The 14,713-nt window shown below is 42.9% G+C and overlaps 1 protein-coding gene and 1 long non-coding RNA gene across 3 annotated transcripts in view; both read right to left on the bottom strand.

Annotated features, from left to right (window-relative positions):
• LOC112566577 overlaps positions 1 to 14,713 on the bottom strand; it is a 44,098-nt gene that overhangs the window by 8,012 nt on the left and 21,373 nt on the right. Inside the window, exons 3-4 of one of the 2 annotated variants that reach the window (XR_003099648.1) lie at positions 10,651 to 10,723; positions 9,020 to 9,680 (exon numbers count right to left, since the gene is read on the bottom strand). The exons of the other annotated variant lie outside the window; for it this stretch is intronic. This is a non-coding gene — a long non-coding RNA (uncharacterized LOC112566577). Of the gene's footprint in view, positions 1 to 9,019; positions 9,681 to 10,650; positions 10,724 to 14,713 lie in introns of those variants that run through there. 2 annotated transcript variants of the gene reach the window in all.
• LOC112566574 lies at positions 2,637 to 4,495 on the bottom strand. The gene has a single exon (XM_025242802.1). The coding sequence runs from the start codon at positions 4,422 to 4,424 to the stop codon at positions 3,366 to 3,368; it is 1,059 nt and encodes a 352-aa protein (XP_025098587.1). The 5' UTR covers positions 4,425 to 4,495; the 3' UTR covers positions 2,637 to 3,365.

The following is a 14,713-nucleotide window of genomic DNA, read 5'->3' on the forward strand; positions in this document are numbered from 1 at the left end:
AATTTGCGCAATTAGAAATTACCTCCAATGCTGAGATTATACCCAAAACACAGTAACCACTCAAAGAAAATTGATTTATTGAATAGCGTACACAGAGATTTAATTGGTTTTGAAAATTGATTACTTTTTATTTTTAAAAATGTTATTTTTGAGAAGAATTCCTAAACAGATTCATTCTCGCATAGCATAATTTGGTAGCTGTACAGCCATTTAATAACCTTTTGTAATCTTGTGTGTAATGCTGTGAAATCAAAGCTGACCACGATAATTCGGACATTCTTTCCCAAAAGGAGACAAAATTAATGTCTTTCCCCTCTCTCTCTCACACACACACACACATGCACGAATACATGAATGTATGCGGCACCACGCCCTTCCACCCCTACTACACACTACAATCATATTACTAATCACATGCTTGCTCATGTAATCGTGCAAATTGGATTCGATGTTTGCAGTTACAAGCACGCGCGCAAGCATGTCTGTACCAACACCTATGTACACTGCCAGGGTCGCGCATTAGTGCCGAGACATAAAAACCTACTTCGACACTCCTTCTGCAAGCACCTTGTAATCAGCGGCAAGATTCTATTTAATTTCATGCACTCCACGCCCATTCTTGAGTATTGACCTAAGTATTTACTTATCTGTGCTGTCAGTTCAACTTACCTAAGAACATCGACAGGTAAGAAAACCGTGAACCACACTACACACAGCAATCCCGAGAGCAACTGCTGTTACCGACATTCATTAAAAAGAAACAGATACTGAAGTCGTTAGCAACTCATTTTTTCGTACAACTTTTTTAAAGTTGATCATTTACCAAATCTTGCATTACTGCTTTATTTAGAAGGCATAGTTTCTGTTTCAATGATGATTCAGAATTTCACACAGAAAACCTTGGATAAAGTGATGCGATAGATGCTGCCTTCTTTATTACAGTTTAGAATGGAAAGACACTCGTACTGTCATAGCATACAGCCAAACACCATTTTCATTTTCTCACAGCACAGTCCCCGAGGCCAAATAGCGCGGATTGCAGCTGCAACCTACAGGTGAAGATGGAGGAGAAACGAGTGACAACTCCGACATCCCTACACAATAAGGAGATGTAACGCTACTTGCTACAGTTTTTGAGTAATGCAATAATGTCACATATAGAACAGACAATGAGGTCCTTAGATAGGCCCATTAAGGCGCGACACCTCGAACACTGAGAAAGTTAACCTCAATTAACCAACCAATGAAGGAACTGACCAAGCGGTTCGGTAGTCTTGTGGGGCGTTCGGCAGTGTAGTTAAAACACTCGCTTGTCACCACTGGGACACTCTATGTGACATCTGTCCACACGGCTAGGCACCGAGGGTTTTGTCTGGGTACTCCGGTTCCCCTCCCCCTTTACCCCCCTAGTGGGCAATCGCCGCAATGTGGAAGCACTTTCCTACTACACAAACCAACCAAAACTAACCATCGGAAGTCTATAGCTAGTGAGGAAGAAAGTCATTCGACATGCTAAGCTATGCTTGAGCTACTCGTGTCTTATGTTGCGAACGCTTGTAACCGAGTGGTTAGAACACTAGAGTCCAAACTCAAAGGGACGGGTTCCCAGTCGACCCAGATGTTGGGAAGGGGTGTCTGTCGACAAACAGGGTTGGGAAAAGTAAATCATTGGCCGCAATCTCTGAACGACATCGGTCTGAAAGCTTTAGTTACACTCTTGCAGTTCCCCAGAAGATGCCTACTGCCTCGATCGACGGACGAAAGAAATAAAATAGACTAAAATTGAGAGAATATTTTTTTTTTCATTTGCCACTAAACTGCCTTACTCACTCCAATATTTGCACCTTTTAAATACTTTATATTTTATAATGTACAATTTTACACATTTAGGATATATGCATCGAGATTTGATCAATGTATTTCACTTTCTGCCTGATTGTTTTTAACCGAAAAAGAAAGCAGAAAGGACGCACAATCGAAATCTTGTTAGTCTTCCTGAACTTAAAAGAAATGTACTTATGTGTTGATTGTGGTTAGTGATTTAAAGACAATGTCACCTGCAATTAGCTTATGCCGACATTATTCAGACATTGTTCTGTATGTAAGGGTCTGTAACATTTATTAATTGAAGAATAGATATGTAAACGGTCATCGGTAAAGCTTCCTGGACGATTTCAGAAACGACGAAGTATGTAAGGATTATAAGGATGATGACAAAAGTAGACACAAAAGAAGGACACCAAAGTCAATGACATTTGAAAAAAATGCTTCATAAAACATTGCTATCTAGAAAGGTATTGCTATAACAAAGTAATGCTGCATAGCAAAGTATTGAGGGATAACAAAGTATTGTTATACATGTCAAAATATAGCGTTTTGTCTACGAGCAGTATCTCGTAACCGAGGAATTTTGGGTTTGTGGACAACAAAATAAATCAGATATATATATATCAAATGCACATTTTGTGCGTAAAAATTACCCAACGCATGAGTCTGGAGAAATATTGGACTTTTGCTTTGACATCCACACAGATGTCTCCATCACACAAAACTTTATTTTGACATTCTCACAGAACTCAGTATTTCGTTCGTAATATCTGACAAACTTTGCAAATGAACTAAACTCGAACAGAACTCTCGATTACCTGTTGAATCTAGTAAAGGTTTTCAAATAACTGAAATATGTCAAACAGAGGGGAGGAAAGAGTATTTCCATTTCTAGATGTGCAGTAATAATCGCCACAAAAAACCTGTCGCACGAAGCTAGTTTTGGGCATTAGAAATGAATGAATACTGACTTGGAACATCATTTAAACCTCATCTTAAGTCCAGCATATGAATCAATTCTCCAGTTACATTTTCTAAGCGTTTTTACCTTATTGCCTACAGAATTATTTCATACATTCCTACAGTGGCACTGGCATAAGGAAACTCCAGAAAGAAATCAGTTATTTGCTGTTGAGCATTCGAAGCAGCACGCTACCCACCCCGATCTCAAGAACGAAGTTCATTCTTCACAGTCGGAGATGGACTGAAAAGACATTAGAAACATCCACCATCCAATGGTTCTGAGAAACTAATACTTGGAGGTGGGTGGGAGGTGTGGAATTTACTATATTTTTCAAAGTAACCTGTAACTTGTAAAGGTTACTTCATTCACAGCAACTGTAACAACAAATTCTTGAAACATAATTCATAGCCAAACCATGATCAATGTATTTCCCAAAAAGTTTCTTCAGGACATTTGGTTAAACCTTTTCCTTTTCATGAAAAAGAAATATTTACTTTCGTTGTGCAAAATGGTATTGCTAAAGGTCGATTTATTCACTTTGGCTACTCAGACCGTATAAAACAATATTTTAACTTTATGTAACTTTAGAAGCTGTGCAGGAGAAGAAGGCTTTCAGTTCTGATCTGTATCGTGAAGAATTCCGATAATAGATAACAAAGTTAAAAGCACAGTGAACCTCTGTACATATAGTGGCTATCATAGCCAGAGTCAAAAAGCTGTTCTGGTAACGACTGCCCATGTCAAATCCGGGCAAAAATACCGTAATCAAGATATGACCAACATACGGTGTTGATGTTATGATGTATACACACGAAACAATCACAAGCATCTTAATCAAGCCCCTCTGTTGGGTCTGTTTGTCACTTCCGCTGGAACTTGCCTTTTCCCTCCACGAGAGAGCAGCTTTCAGTTTCACGACTGTCGCCAGAGTTGTGATGAAAATAGTAATAAAAATGCATAGAGGCAGAAAAGTCAAAAGAAAAACTTCTACTCCTTGAAATAAAAAGTAATAGTCTTTGAATGTCTTTGAGGCTTCTGCTACCCAATAGATTGTCTTGTTTGTCACGTTACTTTGTCTAGAGACTACTTCATAATGAAAGAAATTGTAGACAAACCCTACTTGTGTGATGACGAAGATGGAAGCAAGGAGCTTGACCATGGTGCCTTTCTTCATAAGAGAAGATGCACGAAGGGGCAGATAAACGCACACACACCGTTCGATGGAGATGACGAGGTTGATACAGCTGGCCATGGTCCTGGTCTGATCTCGGATAGCTAAGCCATACCTGTTGGACTTGAAATAAATTTCTTTGCCTAGCATTTCATCTACAAGCTCAATCAAGGGGCCGATCTGTGTCACGCAAAGCAAGGAGAGTAAGTACAACAGGTCTGCCAGGGCCAGACAGAAGAGACAGAAGTTCATCCGGTCTCTCAGACCCTGGCGCCAGAAGACCACACAGTTGACTATGTTGGACGGAATGCCCACCACGGACAAGATCGGCTTAACAACACACTGCAGTATTAAATTTAACCGTTGGTACGTTTCATAACTGATGAGATCGTACACATTGTTCCATGGCAACACGACCTCGGCTTTTTTGCCAGCAACATATTCAGAGAAACTTGTGTTCATGATACTTGTTCAAAGTCTTTTATATTTAAGAGTTGAAAACATAATCTTTGTTCAAGCAAGGCAGACAATCAAACATTAGTAGCTAGAAAAGGCACAAGGAACAAAACCTTTTTATTCTGAGTTTAAATAATTCCCCGAAATACTGTCAATAGAAGAATTGAAATCAGTTTTAGTCGAGAGGAAAAATACAAAAACTGAAGACTTTTTTGAGCCAAATTTATTAAATGTTTAAATCTATTGTTGATTCATAATTTTTAAAAAGTTAATATTTGCATTTATGGGCACAAACAGCTCAGTGTATAATTCTAAGCTTACGAGGCTATGACGTAAAAAAACTAATAAAATGTAGGACCTGTTATCTGACGAGGGACGATAGATTGTAGGTTAGGACTCATTAAGCCTGCACGCCTAATAATTTACCAAACGTATACGCGGGCGCGTGAACTCAAAAATTGCTTTCGACTTACATGTAATTGATGTTTTCGTGAACTAAAACGAAAAAACAAAAAAAAAAAAAAAAAAAAACAAAACAAAAACAAAAACAAAAAAGAAAAGAAGACCACGGCGAAATGAACTCGTTCTGGGTGAAAATTAATTATTGTTAAAAGTATTTTTAGTTTAGATATTTTGTGTAGTAATCATTGATATTTATCTGTGAAAAGATTTTGTTGTATAATTTTAAAGTGCGTAGACTAATAATAGTTGCTAAATGTTTAAAAAACAAGCAAATAAAAAACAAATATTTAGGGACTATTATCTGAATAGAGAAAACATTTTTCTCAAAAACATTAAACGCGCTCTAAAGACATTTGATGTAAAGGGTTAAATTGCATGTTTGGTAAAGGTATATATTCAGTTATATTTGTACACGAAGTCTGAGAGACAGGTACACAGTCATTGATAAAGACACGTAAACGTACGCGTATGCACCTGGACAAACAGGTGAATGCATTTTAATCATAGACATTTACGTGCAGACACGCACAGACATTCTAACGAATAGTCGGCTAGTTGACAGAGAAAGAAATGTTGTACTCTGGGAACAGCTCAGTGGACAACGATTCACATAGGTGTGACGACCACCAATTATTGGCAAAAACTCACACTGTGAAAGAATAAGCCTTTGTGTCTCATGGTCTGACGCATAGCCAAGGTAACTAAATATAATGTGATTCATTAAGAGTCTGGTTGGTATGAAGGAAGAAAGTGCTTGCTAAATTTGCTAAGGACAGTCTGCTTTGTGTTGTGGAAGCTGGCAGGCGGAGTTCTGATTGGTCTGGGCGTGTGGTCCAGGGTGCGCGGTGCCTCGCTCGCCGCCTTCAGTGACTTCACCGTGGATCTGTCAATCCTGCTGATAGTCATCGGCGCTGTCGCCTTGGTCGTCTGCTTCTTCGCTTGCCTCGGCGCTCTCAGAGAACAGCTTATCCTACTAAAAATTGTGAGATACATTGTCATTTTTAGTCTCAAACAATCGTGTTCTTTACTCACCAATTTCCATTTTAAGCATGCAAATCTTCTTAGGATGCGTCGTTTTGCACTTCGCGGGCACTTATTTGTGAAAACTTTTATGCTGTTCGAAAATAGTTTTTGAAGACCTGTTCTCTTGAAATTTTATTCCTTGCAAATCAAATTAAAACTAGCAGTGTAGGTACGTATACATGCGAAAGTCCAAATACATATGCTACTGCCATGCAGCTCCCTAACTTCCTCCGATCAATGTTTTGTTTTGCACTCTTAGATAGACACTTAGCACGTGAAGACACTGGAGTGTAGGCGTTTGTGAGACTGGAGCGCGTGCGAGGAGTTTGATGATGATGTGCTGGTCTGTCGCAGTATGTCGTCGCCGTGGTAGCGCTGTTCGTGGTGCAGATGGTGGCTGGCATACTGGCTTTTGTCCTGCTGGACACAGTGGAGCGACGCTCTCTCGCTCTCCACAGAGATGCTATGGCAAGCTTCGGCAAGGGAGATAATGCGGAACGCGACAATGTCATTGACAGCTTGCAAGAAATGGTAAATCTGGACAAAACTGAGTCGGCGAACTCTGTCGACTACAACTCACTCACTCACTCACTCACTCACTCACTCACTCACTCACTCACTCACTCACTCACTCACTCACTCTTTTTATTTGTCACTGTCAGATTTGAACACACCACCTTTCAGTCTTCAGACCTGGTCTCTAACCACCAGGCTATACAGCCGTTAGCAACTAACGTGTCTAAAGTTCGTGAAAAAGTCAACTTCGCCGTTTACAACAATGAACAAATCCGTTGAAGCGAGACGCACACGCCCCAGGTGACGTCATCGACAACGAGGCTGCTGTTAACGAAGATGACTAGTGCACGACGGACCACGAACACCCTGCTACTGTCCCCCTAGCGCCGTTTACAACAATGAACAAATCCGTTGAAGCGAGACGCACACGCCCCAGGTGACGTCATCGACAACGAGGCTGCTGTTAACGAAGATGACTAGTGCACGACGGACCACGAACACCCTGCTACTGTCCCCCTAGGTACCTCCAACTGCCAGGAACACACACGTCATACTCAATGGAGTGAACAAGATCGGAGTGACAGACGGCAACAACCTACCCGTTCCTGTCCCCTCCAGACATCATTGTACGCGTGGTCAGAGTTGTCTGCCCAGTCAATGGAGGACATCGAAAACGGACAACAGTACCCTACAAAGAACACCAACAAGAAATAAGTGACAAGATGGCCGGGCCCTGCACAGTTCATGACAATTGCTATCCCATAATGTCGAGGACTTTGTGTGGACGGCAAGACACAAGCAAGACAAGGGAGAGAATAAGTTCCACTGACCCAGTGACTACGCGACACGAGGTGTCCGTGCTAACGGTCACCAGGACACAGCACGCGACTCACCCGTGAAAATATTTAACATCTTCAACTGCGACATCGACGGTTTGCTCGTGAAAACACACTATCCTGGCTTTGTACAAACATTAACGTGTTTGTTATTGTGTCTTACAGACATTGCTTGACGTCAGCAGTACACTGCAATGTTTCTCTGACTTCCAACGATACTTCAGTCCTGCTTCTACACTTACATCGCAAGGAAGAGCTGCCGGCCGATATCCTTGTTTTAGTAAAAAATGTATTTAATAAGTTTTTGCATAGACTGCAGTGTACGGTTGACAATTTGATTTTATTGCAATTTGACACCGAGTTTAACGAGACAAGTTCTGCACTTAAACCCACAGATGAAACGCAGGGTTCGGAGACAGACCAGGAGGAGATCGATCCTCGGCCCAGAACCGGATCCGCTGGGGTGGTATGGTTGCGGCACTAGGAGGACAAAGAAGACTAAAAAGATAAGTGGGTTTGTGTGTGTGTGTGTGTGCTGCTTCCACTATTTTGTAAGTCTATGATCATGTTGAAAGCACAGTTACATCTGGACTTACAGGCCTACCACAGAGACGTTAATATTCGAATACCACTTCTACCTACCGCAGCGTTCTCATGGCAACCTACTATTTCTACCTACGCATCTGGTTCATCTGGTTTTGTAACATCATTTCTCATCTCCATCTCTTCCCCAGAAGCACATTTTCCCGAGTTCCTCCACCATCTCACCGGAACATGGAGATGAAGCTGGAGTTTGTAAGGTGGCCAGTGACAAATCACTGTCATGTCACCCCCAGCTTTCATGCTCGTTGACCAACGGTGACCTCGCCACCAGTTCTGTCCATTTTTCACGGTTCCTCAAAGCCCCATGGGGAGTTAATCACACCAGCGCTGTCCACACTTTCCATGTATCCTCCTCCCTGTATCTTTCCTCTTCTTCTGTCTTCTCTTCTCCACTTTCTTTATTGTTTGGGCATCGTGGTGTTGATTCCCTCTCCGATTTAAAACAAATGATATCACAGATGGTTCGCCACTTCGAAAGTTAGACGTTTGCGATTTCTTTGTGGCTGTCGAACTTTTGCAGTCAGATGTTCCGAAATGTTTGTAAAGGACACATGCAGGACATATAAGTCACAGGGCAGAGACATTCATGTCGTCCTTTTCAGTTAGGAAAAGAATTACCAGCAGCTGATAATAATTGTATCAAGCCTTATGAAACTGATATAAAGCCTTGTGCTTACTACTTCATAGCAGCTCTCACTTCCAAGTTCGCTTGGCCCAGTGACAAGAAAAAGCTCTTCTAGGAGCCTAGAGCCAGTAAACCACTCACAGTTAGCCCACTCAATGTATCATCATCGTTATTTCCTCAGCTAGCACTGTCATAATCCACTTACCGGAAATTGGTCATGAAGCCTTTGTTGAAGCGAGACATTCGATGAGATAAAATCTGAGAGGAAGGGGAACTGCCAAGGTCAAGACTTGAACTGTTTCCCCGTCAGACAATGTTTCAAAGTACAGCACCCTTTCCTTTCTCGAGCAACCGGTAGGTGAGACAAACACAAATGTTTAGGTTAGTCTCGGGATTTTTTCTAAACCGAGTATATTTGACGGCGCCATCGTTAGGACAACAAGGAAAGGACTTTCTTTGAAGTTATAAGTAAGTTGTCGGTAGCCGTGAGATCAGATCCCACCCCCAACACACCTTTTTTTTTATTACCTTGTTTTCCGTACTCCCACCCGGCTAGCCTCTTGGTGACAAATTATGGGTAATGATCAGTAATGGTTATTCGATGGCCCTGCCACCCGCTCAACAAAGCTGGGTGAGGTCGGGCATGCGCACAAGGGTTGTTAACGCAACGGTGCGAGGCGGAGCGTGGCGGGTGGGTCACGTGATCGGAGTGACAAATGAGCAGCGAGGGCCCCGTGGGTCCCTGTGGGATCACCAGCAACCGCGGCAAGCTGACCTGCTGCGTGCGACAGTGTGGTGTGGCCAGGAGTAGGTTCTTCAAAAATCATGTCGGTTTGATTAACGAAGCTTGCTGCGTCCTCTCTTTAACCAAATTCAGCCATAGCCTCTCTCTGACTCTCCACTCTTTCCACCCCTTGTCCCCCTTCCACTCCCTTTAATACACACCTACAAACGCACGAGTGCACGCACGCACAAATGCACAAATTAACTGCATTTCTGTTATAACGCTTGTAATAAATTGTAATTTATTGTGTAATATTATATGTTACAGACTTTATGTGCACAGTTCAACTTCTCAAAGACTGTATGTGTAGACTGTTGCTGGTCAGCTCGACCTTCCACTGAAATGGCGCCTGCTGCCAGCCCATAGGACAGGTGTGAACATCGGTTAGAGAACAGCTGGACAGCCGGAGCTACCTGGAGAAAAATGATCAGCACTCCCTTCGTGAATTCAGGTGAATACAGGTATTCCTGTGTGAACATTGTGTATAAACCAAAGTTCAGTGAACTGTCTGTAGTGACATTAAACACATCAACAGGGACGTGGCTCATCGCATGCCAACCTCCAGTCTGCTATCCCGCCTCTTTCCCTCTCTGCTCCCTATCCCCTTCCTTACTGCCTCAGGAGTTCACCATGACCTTTCAACCGCAATCATCTCTATCCACACTTGGCAGACTGCGGGTACCGTTTCTTGAGGCTTTCAACGAGTTCTTAATGAGCGGCCGTCCAGCGCGCCAGCCATGTTGTCTTTTCAACTGAGAAAACTCGTTGTGCCGTGTATGTCAGGCAGATAAATAGCTCCCTATGAACGAACTCTTGGTCTGATGGGCGCCCCAGACTAACTGTTAATTATTTATTTATTTTTTAGAATAATTTTGCGTACTTGTTATCACCGTCTGCTTGTGGTAATCGTGAATTTACGATCGGCACTTTATCACGTGGCCGTGTGGTAGCCTGAGGAGGTAAGAGATCAACAAACTGTAGTAGGGAAGCTTAAATGAACCTTGCTTTGAGGTTAGTGCACTAAGGAACTGGTTGCTTAAGATTTTTTTTTTATTCACCCAACATTCGTTCTCTCTCTTCGTTCTCTCTCTCCCTTGATCTTACATCCCCCGTTTTCCCTCCTACCCCACCTCTCCTCTACCACCTTGTCTTGCTCCCTCTGTCAGCATGTTCACAGCCAGGCGAGTCGTGTGCACGGAGCTTGATCGTGTCTCATCTTTTATCCTGAATCCGTGATTGACAACAACAGGTCATAAAAACGTGCGGCCCTCGGTCCCTGATAAATACTTTACATATCTCCCAACCACATGGCTTCGGTTACCTACCACCCACCTGCTTCCTGACCTTTGGTACTTGTCGACCGGCTTGTATCGGGTACCTTACCTAGTTGTCGGCATCTCTCCTGGTCCCCCAGTCGGGGGGTCACTTGTTACTGAGGTCACTTGTAGGCGGCCATCTGGATGCACATCAAACACATGAACAGATGGCTGGCTTTATGCTTACAAGCACTACCTGATGGAACATTACATGTGGAAACACAGTGGCTAGTCAAGCAGCTAGTTTATCATGCCTTTGGCTTGAGTTTGTACTGAGCAACGCAAGCACTCGTAAACAAGCTAGCTATGTGCTAGCATAATGCTTGGCATGGCCAGGATGAACAGACAAACAAACAAGCTAGCTATGTGCTAGCATAATGCTTGGCATGGCCAGGGTGAACAGATAAACATGAATAAATGAGCGAAGTAGTTTATTGGCATGGACTCCTGTAGCCTACTGGCCGAAGTGGCTCATCATGTCTAAAGTACGTCCCGTAGAAAGAGGAATCAAAGCTTTCCCTTCGCCACATTTACATCTGTAAGCTTTAAATAGCTCCTTATAAATCAGGTAGCCACTTTTATTTTTACTGAAAAGAATGAGCATGATGGAGAGTGAGGGTGGGGTAGGGAAGCAGAATCCTATCCACAGGCCACAAACCAGTGACCATATGCAGTAACTTCCAGAACACGGAGTCTACCCTTATTCTAAGGGGTCACTAATACATTTACTTTTGCATTATCCTAACATAAAAAATTCCATTTAAAATGAAAGAAAAACTGGATAAAAAATAAAAATACGTTAAATGAACAATGTCAGTGACACTAACTCAGATGAAGTGATGATCCAGACATTTTAGAGTTGGCTAATATCGATGCAGTCTTGGCTTGCATCACATTAGAATGCTAAATTTTGATTGCCCGAGGGTAGTCACGTGACCGTGCTGACGGGCCTGGCGACCTACCCGGTCGTAAAATATGCGGCGTTCAATCGGAGCGCCAGTTGAGAACGTGAAGAAATTGGTGATTTACCAGTCGACACACCACGTGACCTATCAGACGCGCGCGCAGCAATCAGCGGAAGGGGGTAGGGGTTCGGTTACCAATTAGGTCGGGGAGTGCCGGCGATTAGCTGCCGAACCTTGCACCTTGGCCCAGTGGGCCGCGGGCGGACCGCAAGTCAAACAAGTGTGCCGCGCGAGGACCGCGCCCGTGCACGTGCGACGCGTGGCGACACGGTGCGCCTAATGAGGCGGTCAGTCTCGTGCCGCGAGGGGGCGCCCGTGCACCAGACCTGACGTCGGGCTGTTGTGCGGCGTCAAAAGTTGCAGCAGCTCGTCGAACGCCGCCGACCTCGGGTCCGAGTCCCCCGATGTACCACTCCCGTGCACCCACCCAGCCTCAAACATCCTCAATAGCCTCCCCTGGCAAAAGAGAAGTGGTGCGCGGGAAAATGACACGCCGGAAGTAGCATGAAAGTGATGGCGCCTTCACACACCAGTTGGCAATCATTGACTAGGTTACCGCAGCTTATTCGTCCATTGTCGGAGGAAACCAGCGAGCAGTTTGCCCTCGCCCCCCCCCCCCGCTTCTGTCAGACTGTAGAGCGGGACCCTCATCTGTGTGCGCACGTGCGAGAGAGAAACAGAACAAGAGAAAAGGATAATCTTTAAGGAGTGAATAAAACTTACATTTGAGAAACACCTCCAAGAAAAGACAAACGTATAGTTCACAATAAAACGGTATCTCGAGAGAATGTTGATGCCAGATATCAGATATCAGATTTAAATTATAGCAAATTGTATTGAAACAGATTCTCGCTGGTGTGACGAGACACGCTGGGTCATTAGTGTCAAACTGTCACATGACACAGTAAATTATTTAACACCTACATACAGCAAGGTACATGACAGTAAAACCAGACATTATTGTGACTGTCTATGTGGTAAAGTTTGTTTTAAATATACATTACTTTTTCATAAAATAAGTAAACTATAAGATAGACGACATCGTCTTCCTCATGCTGTCATTTAAAAATTTGGACTGACATGTAGATGTTAAATTGTTACATATTTTTAAAAAGTTGATTTTGTCAGAGCTTTCTAGCATTAATGCTGTTAAATTACAATAGATAAGTTGATGTGTTTGGCAAAAATATGTCGGACTTCTCTATTATATTTTATGTGAGATTTGTTTGCCACATTCCACAGCTGGTCCATGCACCAAAAACCAAATCCCAAATTTCCCAACCCACAGTCCGAACACTTCCACTGTCACAACACATCTAATGTTCCTTCCGACCATTCAATTCCCCCTCCCCCCTAAAAAAAATCTCCAATTGAAAATGACACCAAGTCTCCACTTGAATATAACACAAAGTTTCCACTTCTAGGTAACACAAATATGTCCACTTGAAAGTAACACAAAGTTTTCACTGACACCGATGCTCTTCCTGAAGTTATTTCTAATTCAGCGCTGGTTGGTGAGCCCGAGACGGATACGATGAATAAGCGAAGATCAAACAACAAAAGTGAGAAAAAAAAAAACCCCACAAAAACCTGGAGAAAAAAAGTCTTTAGCTAAATGGCAAGTTCAAAACTTAACTAACATTCTTCAAACATTAAACACACGCTCACCGAACAATCAACAAAGATACACACTCACCTCAACAGATACAAATCTGGTCAGGATGTGCCCAGTCCAGTCAAGGCTAACTTCCAATTCTGTTCAGGACTTGTTAAATAACACAAATCTGGTCACCAAGTCGGTTCAAGACTTGTTGCAAACAAAACGTCCAGACACACTTATGACACCGAGGAGACTGTTACTTCTCCCCGCACCCGTCAAGGAAAAACTCACACAACAACATCCCAAACACTCAAACACTCTTTCCTTTGTTCTTCGAACAAAACAACCTATCAACACCAGTTGATTTTAAAAAAAAAACAAAAAACAAAGTCCGGCCGGCCATCCCTGTGTGGCGCGCACGCCTCAGACTGTTGACCCCGACAGCCGCAGTAATTACTGTCTTTCAACCTCCCCCTTTCAGTTACTTTTCCCTGTCTCCTTCCTAGCTTAAAAACAAACATTAAAAAATATAGCGCAGCAGCTTTGTGACACACTTCAATCTCATTTATTACTTTCTTTGTTTAACCGTCTGGTCAAACAGATTTCTCAAATCATGAAGTGGAGTCATATCTGGCGTCCTGTCGGTAGAGGTTGTTGCTACTAATCCACTGAAAGACTTTGCAACTTACATATCTTGTATTATTTTAATTTTAACATAATGATTATTTAAATTTAGAATTTTTGTAGTTAAAAATAATTTTTTGTGCATCAACACTCTTGGCCAAACAGACAAAAAAAAAAAAGAGAAAAAAAAAAAGAAAATAATGTCTAAACTTTTGACATAAAGGCACGAGAGTGAGTAGTGTTCATGGAGTGGTGAAATACTAAATTAAGGATGAATGAAAACTGTCCAGCTGATATTCAGTCTGCATCAAACCTTTGAATGTCATGTCAACATCATCTTGTGTGATTATGTCTGTGGACTGCCACTTGTACGCGTGGTCAGAGTTGCCTGCCCAGTCAATGGAGGACATCGAAAATGGACTACAGTACCCTACAAAGAACACCAACAAGAAATAAGTGACAAGATGGCTGGGCCCTCCACAGTTCATGACAATTGCAGCTGCAGCCTACAGGTGAAAATTGAGGAGAAACGAGTGACAACTCCGACATCCCTACACAATAAGGAGATGTAACGCTACTTGCTACAGTTTTTGAGTAATGCAATAATGTCACATATAGAACAGAGAGTGAGGTCCTTAGGCCCATTAAGGCGCGACACCTCGAACACTGAGAAAGTTAACCTCAATTAACGAACAAATGAAGGAACTGACCAAGCGGTTTGGTAGTCTTGTGGGGCGTTCGGCAGTGTAGTTAAAACACTCGCTTGTCACCACTGTGACACTCTATGTGACATCTGTCCACACGGCTAGGCACCGAGGGTTTTGTCTGGGTACTCCGGTTCCCCTCCCCCTTTACCCCCCTAGTGGGCAATCACCGCAATGTGGAAGCACTTTCCTACTACACAAGCCAACCAAAACTAACCATCGGAAGTCTATAGCTAG

Source organism: Pomacea canaliculata, linkage group LG6, assembly GCF_003073045.1.
Source record: "Pomacea canaliculata isolate SZHN2017 linkage group LG6, ASM307304v1, whole genome shotgun sequence".
Taxonomy (NCBI): Eukaryota; Metazoa; Mollusca; class Gastropoda; order Architaenioglossa; family Ampullariidae; genus Pomacea; species Pomacea canaliculata.